Raw genomic sequence first — 13721 nt, 5'->3', positions numbered from 1 at the left:
AGATTGTATGTACAGAGGGAGAGTTGCATACACACACTGCTCCCTGTACTAATCAGAAACCTTGGCTGTGTTCCTCTCTCTTGTTCTCTGGCATTAGTTCGAGCTTAGTACACTGAAGGAGAGACTTTTCTCAATCAATCAACCAATCAATCAATCAACAATCACATTAATGGTTACATGCCCAGACAAGGAAATTGCCAAGTCTCCTACAATTAACAGCTTACTTTGCAAAATGTACTTTACTTTCCTCACTAATTGTTTGTCCTTTCTTCTGGTTTCTGTTTTGGTCCAAGGGGTATCCAGGCTTACCAGGCGGTCCCGGCGATGTAGGTCTGCAAGGCCCATTTGTAAGTCTTCAGCAATGAAACTTTGTTGTGAAATATGTCTGACGTTCTATCCCACTCATATAATGTTAGGATAGCATTTTCTCTCTATCTCCCTCTCTCGCTATCCCTTACTCTCTCTCTCGCTCTCTCAATTCAATTCAGTTCAAAGGGCTTTATTGGCATGGGAAACATATCTTTACATTGCTAAAGCAAGTGAAATAGATAATCAACAAAATTGAAATAAACAATACAAAACGTACAGTAAACATTTTCAAAGGAATACAGACATTTCAAATGTCATATTATGGCTATGTACAATGTTATAACGATGTGCAAATAGTTAAAGTACAAAAGTGAAAATAAATAAACATAAATATGGGTTGTATTTACAATGGTGTTTGTTCTTCACTGGTTGCCCTTTTCTTGTGGCAACAGGTCACAAATCTTGCTGCTGTGGTGGCACACTGTGATATTTCACTCAATAGATATGGGAGTTTATCAAAATTGGATTTGTTTTCGAATTCTTTGTGGATCTGTGTAATCTGAGGGAAATATGTGTCTCTAATATGGTCATACATTTGGCAGGAGGTTAGGAAGTGCAGCTCAGTGTTCACCTCATTTTGTGGGCAGTGTGCACATAGCCTGTCTTCTCTTGAGAGACAGGTCTGCCTACGGCGGCCTCTCTCAATGACAAGGCTATGTTCACTGAGTCTGTACATTATCAAAGCTTTCCTTAATTTTGGATCAGTCACAGAGGTCAGGTATTCTGCCACTGTGTACTCTCTGTTCAAGGCCAAATAGCATTCCAGTTTGATCAGTTTTTTGGTTAATTCTTTCCAATGTGTCAAGTAATTATCTTTTTGTTTTCTCATGATTTGGTTGGGTCTAATTGTGTTGCTGTCCCGGGGCTCTGTGGGGTGTGTTTGTGTTTGTGAACAGAGCCCCAGGACCAGCTTGCTTAGGGGACTCTTCTCCAGGTTCATCTCTCTGTAGGTGATGGCTTTGTTATGTAAGGTTTGGGAATCGCTTCCTTTTAGGTGGTTAAAGAATTTAACGGCTCTTTTCTGGATTTGGATCAATAGCGGGTATCGGCCTAATTCTGCTCTGCGTGTATTATTTGGTGTTTTACATTGTACACATCTTTGTAGAATTCGACATGCAGAGTCTCAATTTGGTATTTGTCCCATTTTGTGAATTCTTGGTTGGTGAGCGGACCCCAGACAACCTCACAACCATAAAGGGCAACAGATTTTAATTTGATGTTCCTTTTGATTGCAAAGAAGGCCCTTCTTGCCTTGTCTCTCAGATCGTTCACAGCTTTGTGAAAGTTACCTGTGGTGCTGATGTTTAGGCCGAGGTATGTATAGTTTTTTGTGTGCTAGAGGGCAAATGTGGCTATATGGAATTTGTATTTCCAAATCAAATCAAATCAAAGTGTATTTTTCACGTGCGCCGAATACAACAGGTGTAGACCTTACAGTGAAATGCTTACTTACAGGCTCTAACCAATAGTGCAAAAAATGTGTCAGGTGAACAATAGGTAAGTAAAGAAATAAAACAACAGTAAAAAGACAGGCTATATACAGTAGCGAGGCTATAAAAGTAGCGAGGCTACATACAGACACCGGTTAGTCAGGCTGATTGAGGTAGTACGTACATGTAGATATGGTTAAAGTGACTATGCATATATGATGAACAGAGAGTAGCAGTAGCGTAAAAGAGGGGTTGGCGGGTGGAGGGTGGCGGGACACAATGCAGATAGCCCGGTTAGTCAATATGCGGGAGAACTGGTTGGTCGGCCCAATTAAGGTAGTATGTACATGAATGTATAGTTAAAGTGACTATGCATATATGATAAACAGAGAGTAGCAGCATCGTAAAAAGAGGGTAGCCATTTGATTACCTGTTCAGGAGTCTTATGGCTTGGGGGTAAAAACTGTTGAGAAGCCTTTTTGTCCGCTTGCCATGCGGTAGTAGAGAGAACATTCTATGACTGGGGTGGCTGGGGTCTTTGACAATTTTGGTGTAGAGGTCCGCCTGGTGTAAAGGTCCTGGATGGCAGGCAGCTTAGCCCCAGTGATGTACTGCGCCATACGCACTACCCTCTGTAGTGCCTTGCGGTCAGAGGCCAAGCAATTGCCGTACCAGGCAGTGATGCAACCGGTCAGGATGCTCTCGATGTTGCAGCTGTAGAACCTTTTGAGGGTCTCAGGACCCATGCCCTTTCCTGAGGGGGAATAGGCTTTGTCGTGCCCTCTTCACGACTGTCTTGGTGTGTTTGGACCATTCTAGTTTGTTGTTGATGTGGACACCGAGGAACTTGAAGCTCTCAACCTGCTCCACTACAGCCCCGTCGATGAGAATGGGGGCGTGCTCGGTCCTCCTTTTCCTGTAGTCCACAATCATATCCTTAGTCTTGATTACGTTGAGGGATAGGTTGTTATTCTGGCACCACACGGCCAGGTCTCTGACCTCCTCCCTATAGGCTGTCTCGTCGTTGTCTGTGATCAGGCCTACCACTGTTGTGTCGTCTGCAAACTTAATGATGGTGTTGGAGTCGTGCCTGGCCATGCAGTCGTGGGTGAACAGAGAGTACAGGTGGGGACTGAGCACGCACCCCTGTGGAGCTCCAGTGTTGAGGATCAGCGTGGCAGATGTGCTGTTACCTACCCTCACCACCTGGGGGCGGCCCGATAGGAAGTCCAGGATCCAGTTGCAGAGGGAGGTGTTTAGTCCCAGGATCCTTAGCTTATTGATGAGCTTTGAGGGTACTATGGTGTTGAACGCTGAGCTGTAGTCAATGAATAGCATTCTCACATAAGTGTTCCTTTTGTCCAGGTGGGAAAGGGCATTGTGGAGAGCAATAGAGATTGCATCATCTGTGGATCTGTTTGGGTGGTATGCAAATTGGAGTGGGTCTAGGGTTTCTGGGATAATGGTGTTGATGTGAGCCATTACCAACCTTTCAAAGTACTTCATGGCTACGGACGTGAGTGCTATGGGTCTGTAGTCATTTAGGCAGGTTGCCTTTGTGTTCTTGGGCACAGGGACTATGGTGGTCTGCTTGAAACATATTTGTATTACAGACTCAATCAGGGACATGTTGAAAATGTCAGTGAAGACACCTGCCAGTTGGTCAGCACATGCCCGGAGCACACGTCCTGGTAATCCTTCTGGCCCCGCAGCCTTGTGTATGTTGACCTGTTTAAAGGTCTTATGTCGACGGAGAGCGTGATCACACAGTTGTCCGGAACAGCTGATGCTCTCATGCATCCCTCAGTGTTGCTTGCCTCAAAGCGAGCATAGAAGTGATTTAGCTCGTCTGGTAGGCTCGTGTCACTGGGCAGCTCACAGCTGTGCTTCCCTTTGTAGTCTGTAATAGTTTGCAAACCCTGCCACATAAGACGAGCGTCGGAGCTGGTGTAGTATGATTCAATCTTAGCCCTGTATTGACACTTTGCCTGTTTGATGGTTCGTCGCAGGGCATAGCAGGATTTCTTGTAAGCTTCCGGGTTAGAGTCCCGCACCTTGAAAGCGGCAGCTCTACCCTTTAGCTCAGTGCGAATGTTGCCTGTAATCCATGGCTTCTGGTTGAGGTATGTACAGTACAGTCACTGTGGGGATGACGTCCTCAATGCACTTATTGATAAAGCCAGTGACTGATGTGGTGTACTCGTCAATGCCATCGGAAGAATCCTGGAACATGTTCCAGTCTGTGATAGCAAAACAGTCCTGTAGTTTAGCATCTGCTTCATCTGACCACTTTTTTATAGACTGAGTCACTGGTGCTTCCTGCTTTCATTTTTTCTTGTAAGCAGGAATCAGGAGGATAGAGTTGTGGTCGGATTTACCAAATGGAGGGTGAGGGAGAGCTTTGTATGCGTCTCTGTGTGTGGAGTACAGGTGATCTAGAATTTTTTTCCCTCTGGTTGCACATTTAACATGTTGATAGAAATTTGGTAGAACTGATTTAAGTTTCCCTGCATTAAAGTCTCCGGCCACTAGGAGCGCCACCTCTGGGTGAGTGGTTTCCTGTTTGCTTATTTCCTTATACAGCTGACTGAGTGCTGTCTTATTGCCACTGTCTCTGGTATAGCTGAAAACTCTCTAGGCAAGTAGTGTGGCCTGCAATTTATCACAACATACTCTACTTCAGGCGAGCAAAATCTAGAGACTTCCTTAGATTTCGTGCACCAGCTGTTGTTTACAAATATGCACAGACCGCCCCCCCCTCGTCTTACCGGAGTGTGCTGTTCTTTCCTGCCGGTGCAGCGTATATCCCGCTAGCTGAATATCCATGACGTCATTCAGCCACGATTCCGTGAAACATAGGATATTACAGTTCTTGATGTCCCGTTGGTAGGATATTCGTGATTGTACCTCGTCTAATTTATTGTCCAATGATTGCACGTTGGCGAGTAGTATTGATGGTAACGGCAGCTTTCCCAGTCGCCTTTGCCGGGTCCTGACCAGGCTCTGGCTCTTTGTCCTCTGTACCTGCGTCGCTTCCTCTTGCAAATAACGAGGATGACGGTCCTGTGGGGTGTTTGGGAGAATGTCTTGTGCGTCATCTTTGTTGTGGAAAAAATCTTTGTCTAATCCGAGGTGAGTGACCGCTGTCCTGATATCCAGAAGCTCTTTTTTGCCGTTAGATACGGTGCAGAAACATTATGTACAAAATAAGTTACAAATAACGCGAAAAAACCCCACATAGTAGCACAATTGGTTGTGCACCTGTAAAACTGCTGCCAGTTCTTCCAGCGCCATTTTATTTGTGGTCCTGGCAACTGGACCTTTTTTGCGACACCATTGTTTTTGTCTTGCTGAGATTTACTGTCAAGGCCCAGATCTGACAGAATCTGTGAAGAAGATGTAGGTACTGCTGTAGGCCCTCCTTGGTTGGAGACAGAAGCGCTAGATCATCAGCAAACAGTGGACATTTGACTTCAGATTCTAGTAGGGTGAGGCCGGGTGCTGCAGACTGTTCTAGTGCCCTCGCCAATTCTTTGATATATACGGTACCAGTCAAAAGTTTGAACAAACCTACTCATTCAAGGGTTTTTCTTTATTTGTACAATTTTTTACATTGTAGAATAATAGTGAAGACATCAAAACTATGAAATAACACATAAGGAATCATGTAGTAACCAAAAAAGTGTCAAATAAATCAAAAAATAGTTTATATTTGAGATTCTTCAAATAGCCACCCTTTGCCTTGATGACATCTTTGCACACTCTTGGCATTCTCTCAACCAGCTTCATGAGGTAGTCACCTGGAATGCATTTCATTTAACAGGTTTGCCTTGTTAAAAGTACATTTGAGGAATTTCTTTCCTTCTTAATGCATTTGAGCCAATCAGTTTTGTTGTGACAAGGTAGGGGTGGTATAGAGAAGATAGCCCTATTTGGTAAAAGACCAAGTCCATATTATGGCAAGAACAGCTCGAATAAGCAAATAGAAATGACAGTCCATCATTACTTTAAGACATGAAGAGGATACGTTCATTTGAGTTACCAGCCTCAGAAATTGCAGCCCAAATAAATGCTTCACAGAGTTCAGTAACAAACACAACTCAATATCAACTGTTCAGAGGAGACTACTAAAGGACACCAATAAAAAGAAGAGACTTGCTTGGGCCAAAAAACATGAGCAATGGACATTAGACTGGTGGAAATCTGTCCTTTGGTCTGATGAGTCCAACTTTGAGATTTTTGGTTCCCACTATGAAGCATGGAGGAGGAGGTGTGAGGGTGCTTTGCTGGTGACACTGTGTGTGATTTATTTAGAATTCAAGGCACACTTAACCAGCATGATTGCCACAGCATTCTGCAGTGATACGCCATCCCATCTGGTTTGTGCTTAGTGGGACTATCATTTGTTTTTCAACAGGCCAATGACCCAACACACCGCCAGGCTGTGTAAGGGCTATTTGACCTCCACAATTGCCCAACCTCAACCCAATTGAGATGATTTGGTATGAGTTGGACCGCAGAATAAAGGAAAAGCAGCCAACAAGCACACAGCATGTGTGGGAACTTCTTCAAGACTGTTGGAAAAGCATTCCAGGTGAAGCTGGTTGAGAGAATGCCAAGAGTGTGCAAAGTTGTCATCGAGGCAAAGGGTGGCTACTTTGAAGAATATATTTTGATTTGTTTAACACTTTTTTGGTTACTACATGATTCTATATGTGCTATTTCATAGTTTTGATGTCTTCACTATAATTCTACAATGTACAAAATAGTTCAAATAAAGAAAAACCCTTGAATGAGTAGGTGTCCAAACTTTTGACTGGTAATGTATGTTGAAGAGGGTGGGGCTCAAGCTGCATCCGTCTCGCTCTCTCTCTCTCTCTCTCTCTCTCTCTCTCTCTCTATCTCTCTCTCTCTCTCTCTCCTCGCTCTCACTGAGTGCACTTGTAGTTGGAGAGGAGTTAACTTTCCTCGTCATCAGTAGGGCTTGTGACACATAAACATTATGAACTTAATGGAGTGAACAGATTAAATACATTGACATCATTATTTTATGTCTTGTCTAGCTATCGTAAACACTTTAATTGCGGGATTAATATAAATACTTAAATTGAGTCTGAAGATTTGTTGTTAATGATCTTGTACTATTATAAATACTTACCATTTAATTTGGAAACTTGATATCAATTTGCCTGTTTCTCACATTAAAGTCTGGCCTTCCATAAGCACAGTACTTCAATAGACTGACTGATTATTATGCAATACTGTATAACAGCTTCTTTAACCTGACTCATTTGGACTGTCTGTAGGCAACCGGATAGGGTTGAGACATTTTATACACAGTAGATAGACAATGCTCATTTAGCCTCATTTAGTCAGTGTAAACGTTCTCACTTAATTGTAGCTTCTACTGTACATCTACACTACAGCTGGGTGATCACATCAGAAAACATCTGATCAACAACAGGTGGAATGTAGATGATTGTCTGCTCCATTTCAAACAGAAACAGTGTGACTTACTGTGTAATTGATTGGGTTACATCTCTCCTGTTCCACATTTAGCATTTGTGAACTGTGACACTGCAACTGAATTGAACGGTCATGAACTCTCTCGAACACATCAATAACAATCCCCCCCTCCCACTCTCTCTCTCTCTCTCTCCCCCCTCCCTCTTTTGCTCACTCTCTCCCCCCTCCCTCCCTCTCTCTCTCTCTCTCTCTCTCTCTCTCTCTCCCAGGGTCCTCAGGGGCAGAGGGGTACACCAGGGGTCCCAGGGCCAAAGGGCAGAAGGGTAAGATAACTATTTTTACCTCCCTCCTCCACTCTCTTTCCCTCCTCTGTTCTGTTCTACATGTCTCATCAGTAACAATGTGAGCTATAATGGACAACAGGAGCCTAACCTTGATTTAATCACGCAAACCCAACCCTGTTTTCATCATGCAACCTAACCCTGATTTAATCATGTAACCTAACCTTGATTTAATCACGCAAACCTAACCCTGTTTTCATCATGCAACCTAACCCTGATTTAATCGTGTAACCTAACCTTGATTTAATCACGCAAACCTAACCCTGTTTTCATCATGCACCTAACCCTGATTTAATCATGTAACCTAACCTTGATTTAATCACGCAAACCTAACCCTGTTTTCATCATGCACCTTACCCTGGTTTAATCATGCACCTAAACCCGATTTAATCATGCAACCTAACCCCGATTGAATCATGCACCTAACCCCAATTTAATCATGCACCAAACCCTGATTTAATCACGTAACCTAACCCTAATTTAATCATGCACCTAACCATGATTTAATCATGCACCTAACCCCAATTTAATCATGCACCAAACCCTGATTTAATCACGTAACCTAACCCTGATTTAATCATGCACCTAACCATGATTTAATCATGCACCTAACCCTGATTTAATCATGTAACCTAATCTGATTTAACCATGCAACCTAACCCTGATTTTCCTTCCTCAAACACCAGTCTAACATTTCATATGTCTTCATCCCTGCTCAGTTAATCTCCAGGTTAGGGTGATTAACAGAGTGTTGCTTTATTAGATGCTGCTGATTGTTTTACAAGCCTCACAAAGAAGTGAATCAGAGATTATAGAGCTCAGGCGTAATGTTGAGCTCATGAGACACCTGGTGGCTGAGAGGAGTATGACACTGACACAAATAAACCATTTAGCCAATGCTTTTCCTTACGGGTAGTCCCGGGAATTGAACCCACTATCTTAGCGTTGCAAACACCATGCTCTACCAACTGAGCTACAGAGGACTACAGTACACTGATACAGTACTTTACATAGCAACCATGGGCTTAAAGAAGTAATGTATTTAACATGATCTAAGCTTTAAACACTATTGGAATCTTATAGTCTGTTGTGTGAGACTGCATGAGAGACCCAGTCTATCAGCAGTAGTATCAACCAGAGAGCTGTGTGTTGACTGCATGAGAGATCCAGTCTATCAGCAGTAGTATCCACCAGAGAGCTGTGTGGTGACTGCATGAGAGATTCCGTCTATCAGCAGTAGTATCAACCAGAGTGCTGCGTGGTGACTGCATGAGAGATCCAGTCTATCAGCAGTAGTATCAACCAGAGAGCTGCGTGGTGACTGCATGAGAGATCCAGTCTATCAGCAGTAGTATCCACCAGAGAGCTGCGTGGTGACTGCATGAGAGATTCCGTCTATCAGCAGTAGTATCCACCAGAGAGCTGCGTGGTGACTGCATGAGAGATCCAGTCTATCAGCAGTAGTATCCACCAGAGAGCTGCGTGGTGACTGCATGAGAGATCCAGTCTATCAGCAGTAGTATCTACCAGAGAGCTGTGTGGTGACTGCATGAGAGATTCCGTCTATCAGCAGTAGTATCAACCAGAGAGCTGTGTGGTGACTGCATGAGAGATCCAGTCTATCAGCAGTAGTATCCACCAGAGAGCTATGTGGTGACTGCATGAGAGATCCAGTCTATCAGCAGTAGTATCCACCAGAGAGCTGTGTGGTGACTGCATGAGAGAACCAGTCTATCAGCAGTAGTATCCACCAGAGAGCTGTGTGGTGACTGCATGAGAGATCCAGTCTATCAGCAGTAGTATCCACCAGAGAGCTGTGTGGTGACTGCATGAGAGATCCAGTCTATCAGCAGTAGTATCCACCAGAGAGCTGTGTGGTGACTGCATGAGAGATTCAGTCTATCAGCAGTAGTATCCACCAGAGAGCTGCGTGGTGACTGCATGAGAGATCCAGTCTATCAGCAGTAGTATCCACCAGAGAGCTGTGTGGTGACTGCATGAGAGATCCAGTCTATCAGCAGTAGTATCCACCAGAGAGCTATGTGGTGACTGCATGAGAGATCCAGTCTATCAGCAGTAGTATCCACCAGAGAGCTGCGTGGTGACTGCATGAGAGATCCAGTCTATCAGCAGTAGTATCCACCAGAGAGCTGTGTGGTGACTGGGCACTCTGTGTCACTCCTTAGCATTTCTCCTTTACTTTTCTCTGTCCGTTGACAAAGACACATCTGGGTGGAACTCTGCAGCTGACTGACCATGGCACCGACTGGACTGGCTACTGGCACCAGCCACCTGGCTGGCACTGGGGTGCCAACCCACATTGGCACCATAGATGGGCAGAGGCGCTTACTCTACCATCTAGTCACTGACGCAGAGTGCCCAGTCACATCACATCCTCTGCACAGTAGTCTGAACCATCTATCACTCTGTGAAAGGATTCACAGTAAATGTAGGAATCCACATTGGAGATAAATAAATCCCTACCCACAGACTAGTACAGACCACAGGAGGTGGAATGGTATCAAATACATCAAACACGTGGGTTCCAGGTGTTTGATGCCATTGCATTTGCTCCATTCTGGCCATTATTATTATTGTCATACCTCTACCGGTGTCCAGCCCACATGGGCTTACAAGACACTACAGAACAAAATAACATTTCACAAATTATACGCATACAATAATCATGGCCAGCTACCATCTAGCCACACTAAACAAACAGTACATTTCACAAACAGTACAGCTACCATCTAGCCACACTACACAAACAGTACAGCTACCATCTAGCCACACTACACAAACAGTACATTACACAAACAGTACAGCTACCATCTAGCCACACTACACAAACAGTACATTACACAAACAGTACAGCTACCATCTAGCCACACTACACAAACAGTACATTACACAAACAGTACAGCTACCATCTAGCCACACTACACAAACAGTACATTACACAAACAGTACAGCTACCATCTAGCCACACTACACAAACAGTACATTACACAAACAGTACAGCTACCATCTAGCCGCACTACACAAACAGTACATTACACAAACAGTACAGCTACCATCTAGCCGCACTACACAAACAGTACATTACACAAACAGTACAGCTACCATCTAGCCACACTACACAAACAGTACAGCTACCATCTAGCCACACTACACAAACAGTACATTACACAAACAGTACAGTACAGCTACCATCTAGCCACACTACACAAACAGTACATTACACAAACAGTACAGCTACCATCTAGCCACACTACACAAACAGTACAGCTACCATCTAGCCGCACTACACAAACAGTACATTACACAAACAGTACAGCTACCATCTAGCCACACTACACAAACAGTACATTACACAAACAGTACAGCTACCATCTAGCCACACTACACAAACAGTACAGCTACCATCTAGCCACACTACACAAACAGTACATTACACAAACAGTACAGCTACCATCTAGCCACACTACACAAACAGTACATTACACAAACAGTACAGCTACCATCTAGCCACACTACACAAACAGTACAGCTACCATCTAGCCGCACTACACAAACAGTACATTACACAAACAGTACAGCTACCACCTAGCCGCACTACACAAACAGTACATTACACAAACAGTACAGCTACCATCTAGCCACACTACACAAACAGTACATTACACAAACAGTACAGCTACCATCTAGCCGCACTACACAAACAGTACATTACACAAACAGTACAGCTACCATCTAGCCACACTACACAAACAGTACATTACACAAACAGTACAGCTACCATCTAGCCACACTACACAAACAGTACATTACACAAACAGTACAGCTACCATCTAGCCACACTACACAAACAGTACATTTCTCCTTCTCCTCCAGGCATTGTGAACAAACTGAGCAATCTCATATAGTGAAAAGCCCTCAGTCAGTTGGTGCAGTCAACACAGTTCACTGTGGTCCGCTAGCTCTGATATAATTAGAACATGCTAGCATTCTAGCTAGCTAGCTACATTCTGACGACATACTGTATATATGTCATTATGGCAAACATTCTGAATTCTACCTGATATCACTCAGTCTTCTCTCTCCTGAAGCACACAAACAAGATCTACTCTGTACACATGCTCCTACATAGGCTATGCATCACACCAACTTTCCTCTGCTTCACACAAACACTGAAAACACATAGCAGCACTTTACAATCACACACATTTGGATATTCGGTGGTTACTATAATCTACACTTGATTGCTTTCCCTGTTTTGGAAAATATAGACATACAGAGCCTTCGGAAAGTATTCAGACCCGTTGACCTTTTCCACATTTTGTTACTTTATAGCCTTATTCTAAAATGTATTAAATAGTTTTTTCCCTCATCAATCTACACACAATACCCCATAATGACAAAGCAAAAACAAGTGAAGACATTTTTGCAAATGTATAAAAAATGAACAACTGAAATATTACATTTACATAAGTATTCAGAACCTTTACTCAGTAGTTTGTTGAAGCACCTTTGGCAGTGATTACAGCCTCGAGTCTTCTTGGGTGTGACACTACAAGCTTGGCACACCTGTATTTTGGCAGTTTCTCCCATTCTTCTCTGCAGATCCTCTCAAGCTCTGTCAGGTTGGATGGGGAGAGTCGTTGCACAGCTATTTTCAGGTCCCTTCAAAGATGTTAGATCGGGTTCAAGTCCGGGCTCTGGCTGGGCCACTCAAGTACATTCAGAGATTTGTCCCGAAGCCACTCCTGCATTGTATTGGCTGTGTGCTTAGGGTTGCTGTCCTGTTGGAAGGTGAACCTTCGCCCCAGCAGGTTTTCATCAAGGGTCTCTCTGTACTTTGCTCCGTTCATCTTTGCCTCGATCCGGAATAGTCTCCCAGTCCCTGCCCCTGAAAAACATCCCCACAGCATGATGCTGCCACCACCATGCTTCACTGTAGGGATGGTGCCAGATTTCCTCCAGACGTGACGCTTGGCATTCAGGTCAAATAGTTCAATCTTGGTTTCATCAGACCAGAGAATCTTGTTTCTCATGGTCTGAGAGTCTTTAGGTGCCTTTTCGCAAACTCCAAGTGGCCTGTCATGTGACTTTTACTGAGGAGAGGATTCCGTCTGGCCACTCCACCATAAAGGACACAATCCTGTGTCAGAGCTCTACAGACAATTACTTCGACTACATGGCTTGGTTTTTGCTCTGACATGCGCTGTTCACAGTGGGACCTTATATAGACAGGTGTGTGCCTTTCCAAATTATGTCCAATCAATTGAATTTACCACAGGTGGACTCCAATCAAGTTGTAGAAACATCGCATGGATTATTAATGAAAACAGGATGCACCTGAGCTAAATTTAGAGTATCATAGCAAAGGGTCTGAATACTTATGTAAACCTGTTTTCGCTTTGTCATTATGGTGTATTGTGTGTAGATTGTTGAAGATATTTTTTTTATTTGTCCATTTTAGAATAAGGCTGTAACGTAACAAAATGTGGAAAAAGTCAAGGGGTCTGAATACGTTCCAAAGGCACTGTATGTGATCTGTCCACTGAATCACAAGACTTCTATAACCAGAACAGCATTGTATTGTATGTGATCTGTCCACTGAATCACAACACTTCTATAACCAGAACAGCATTGTATTGTATGTGATCTGTCCACTGAATCACAACACTTCTATAACCAGAACAGCATTGTATTGTATGTGATCTGTCCACTGAATCACAAGACTTCTATAACCAGAACAGCATTGTATTGTATGTGATCTGTCCACTGAATCACAACACTTCTATAACCAGAACAGCATTGTATTGTATGTGATCTGTCCACTGAATCACAAGACTTCTATAACCAGAACAGCATTGTATTGTATGTGATCTGTCCACTGAATCACAACACTTCTATAACGAGAACAGCATTGTATTGTATGTGATCTGTCCACTGAATCACAACACTTCTATAACCAGAACAGCATTGTATTGTATGTGATCTGTCCACTGAATCACACCACTTCTATAACCAGAACAGCATTGTATTGTATGTGATCTGTCCACTGAATCACAAGACTTCTATAACCAGAACAGCATTGTATTGTATGTGA

At 43.4% G+C, this 13721-nt stretch overlaps 1 protein-coding gene across 1 annotated transcript in view; it reads left to right on the top strand.

Moving 5' to 3' along the window:
* Window positions 1-13721, top strand: part of col24a1 (collagen type XXIV alpha 1) — a 199944-nt gene that overhangs the window by 109368 nt on the left and 76855 nt on the right. The window contains exons 27-28 of the mRNA XM_014123375.3: window positions 294-347; window positions 7535-7588. Of these exons, the coding sequence (XP_013978850.3) occupies window positions 294-347; window positions 7535-7588 (108 nt within the window). The remainder of the gene's footprint in view (window positions 1-293; window positions 348-7534; window positions 7589-13721) is intronic.

Source organism: Salmo salar, chromosome 10 (assembly GCF_965601325.2).
Source record: "Salmo salar chromosome 10, fSalSal1, whole genome shotgun sequence".
NCBI classification, from domain to species: Eukaryota; Metazoa; Chordata; class Actinopteri; order Salmoniformes; family Salmonidae; genus Salmo; species Salmo salar.
The sequence above is the reverse complement of the archived record's forward strand: the minus strand, read 5'-3'. Positions and strand labels throughout refer to the sequence as shown.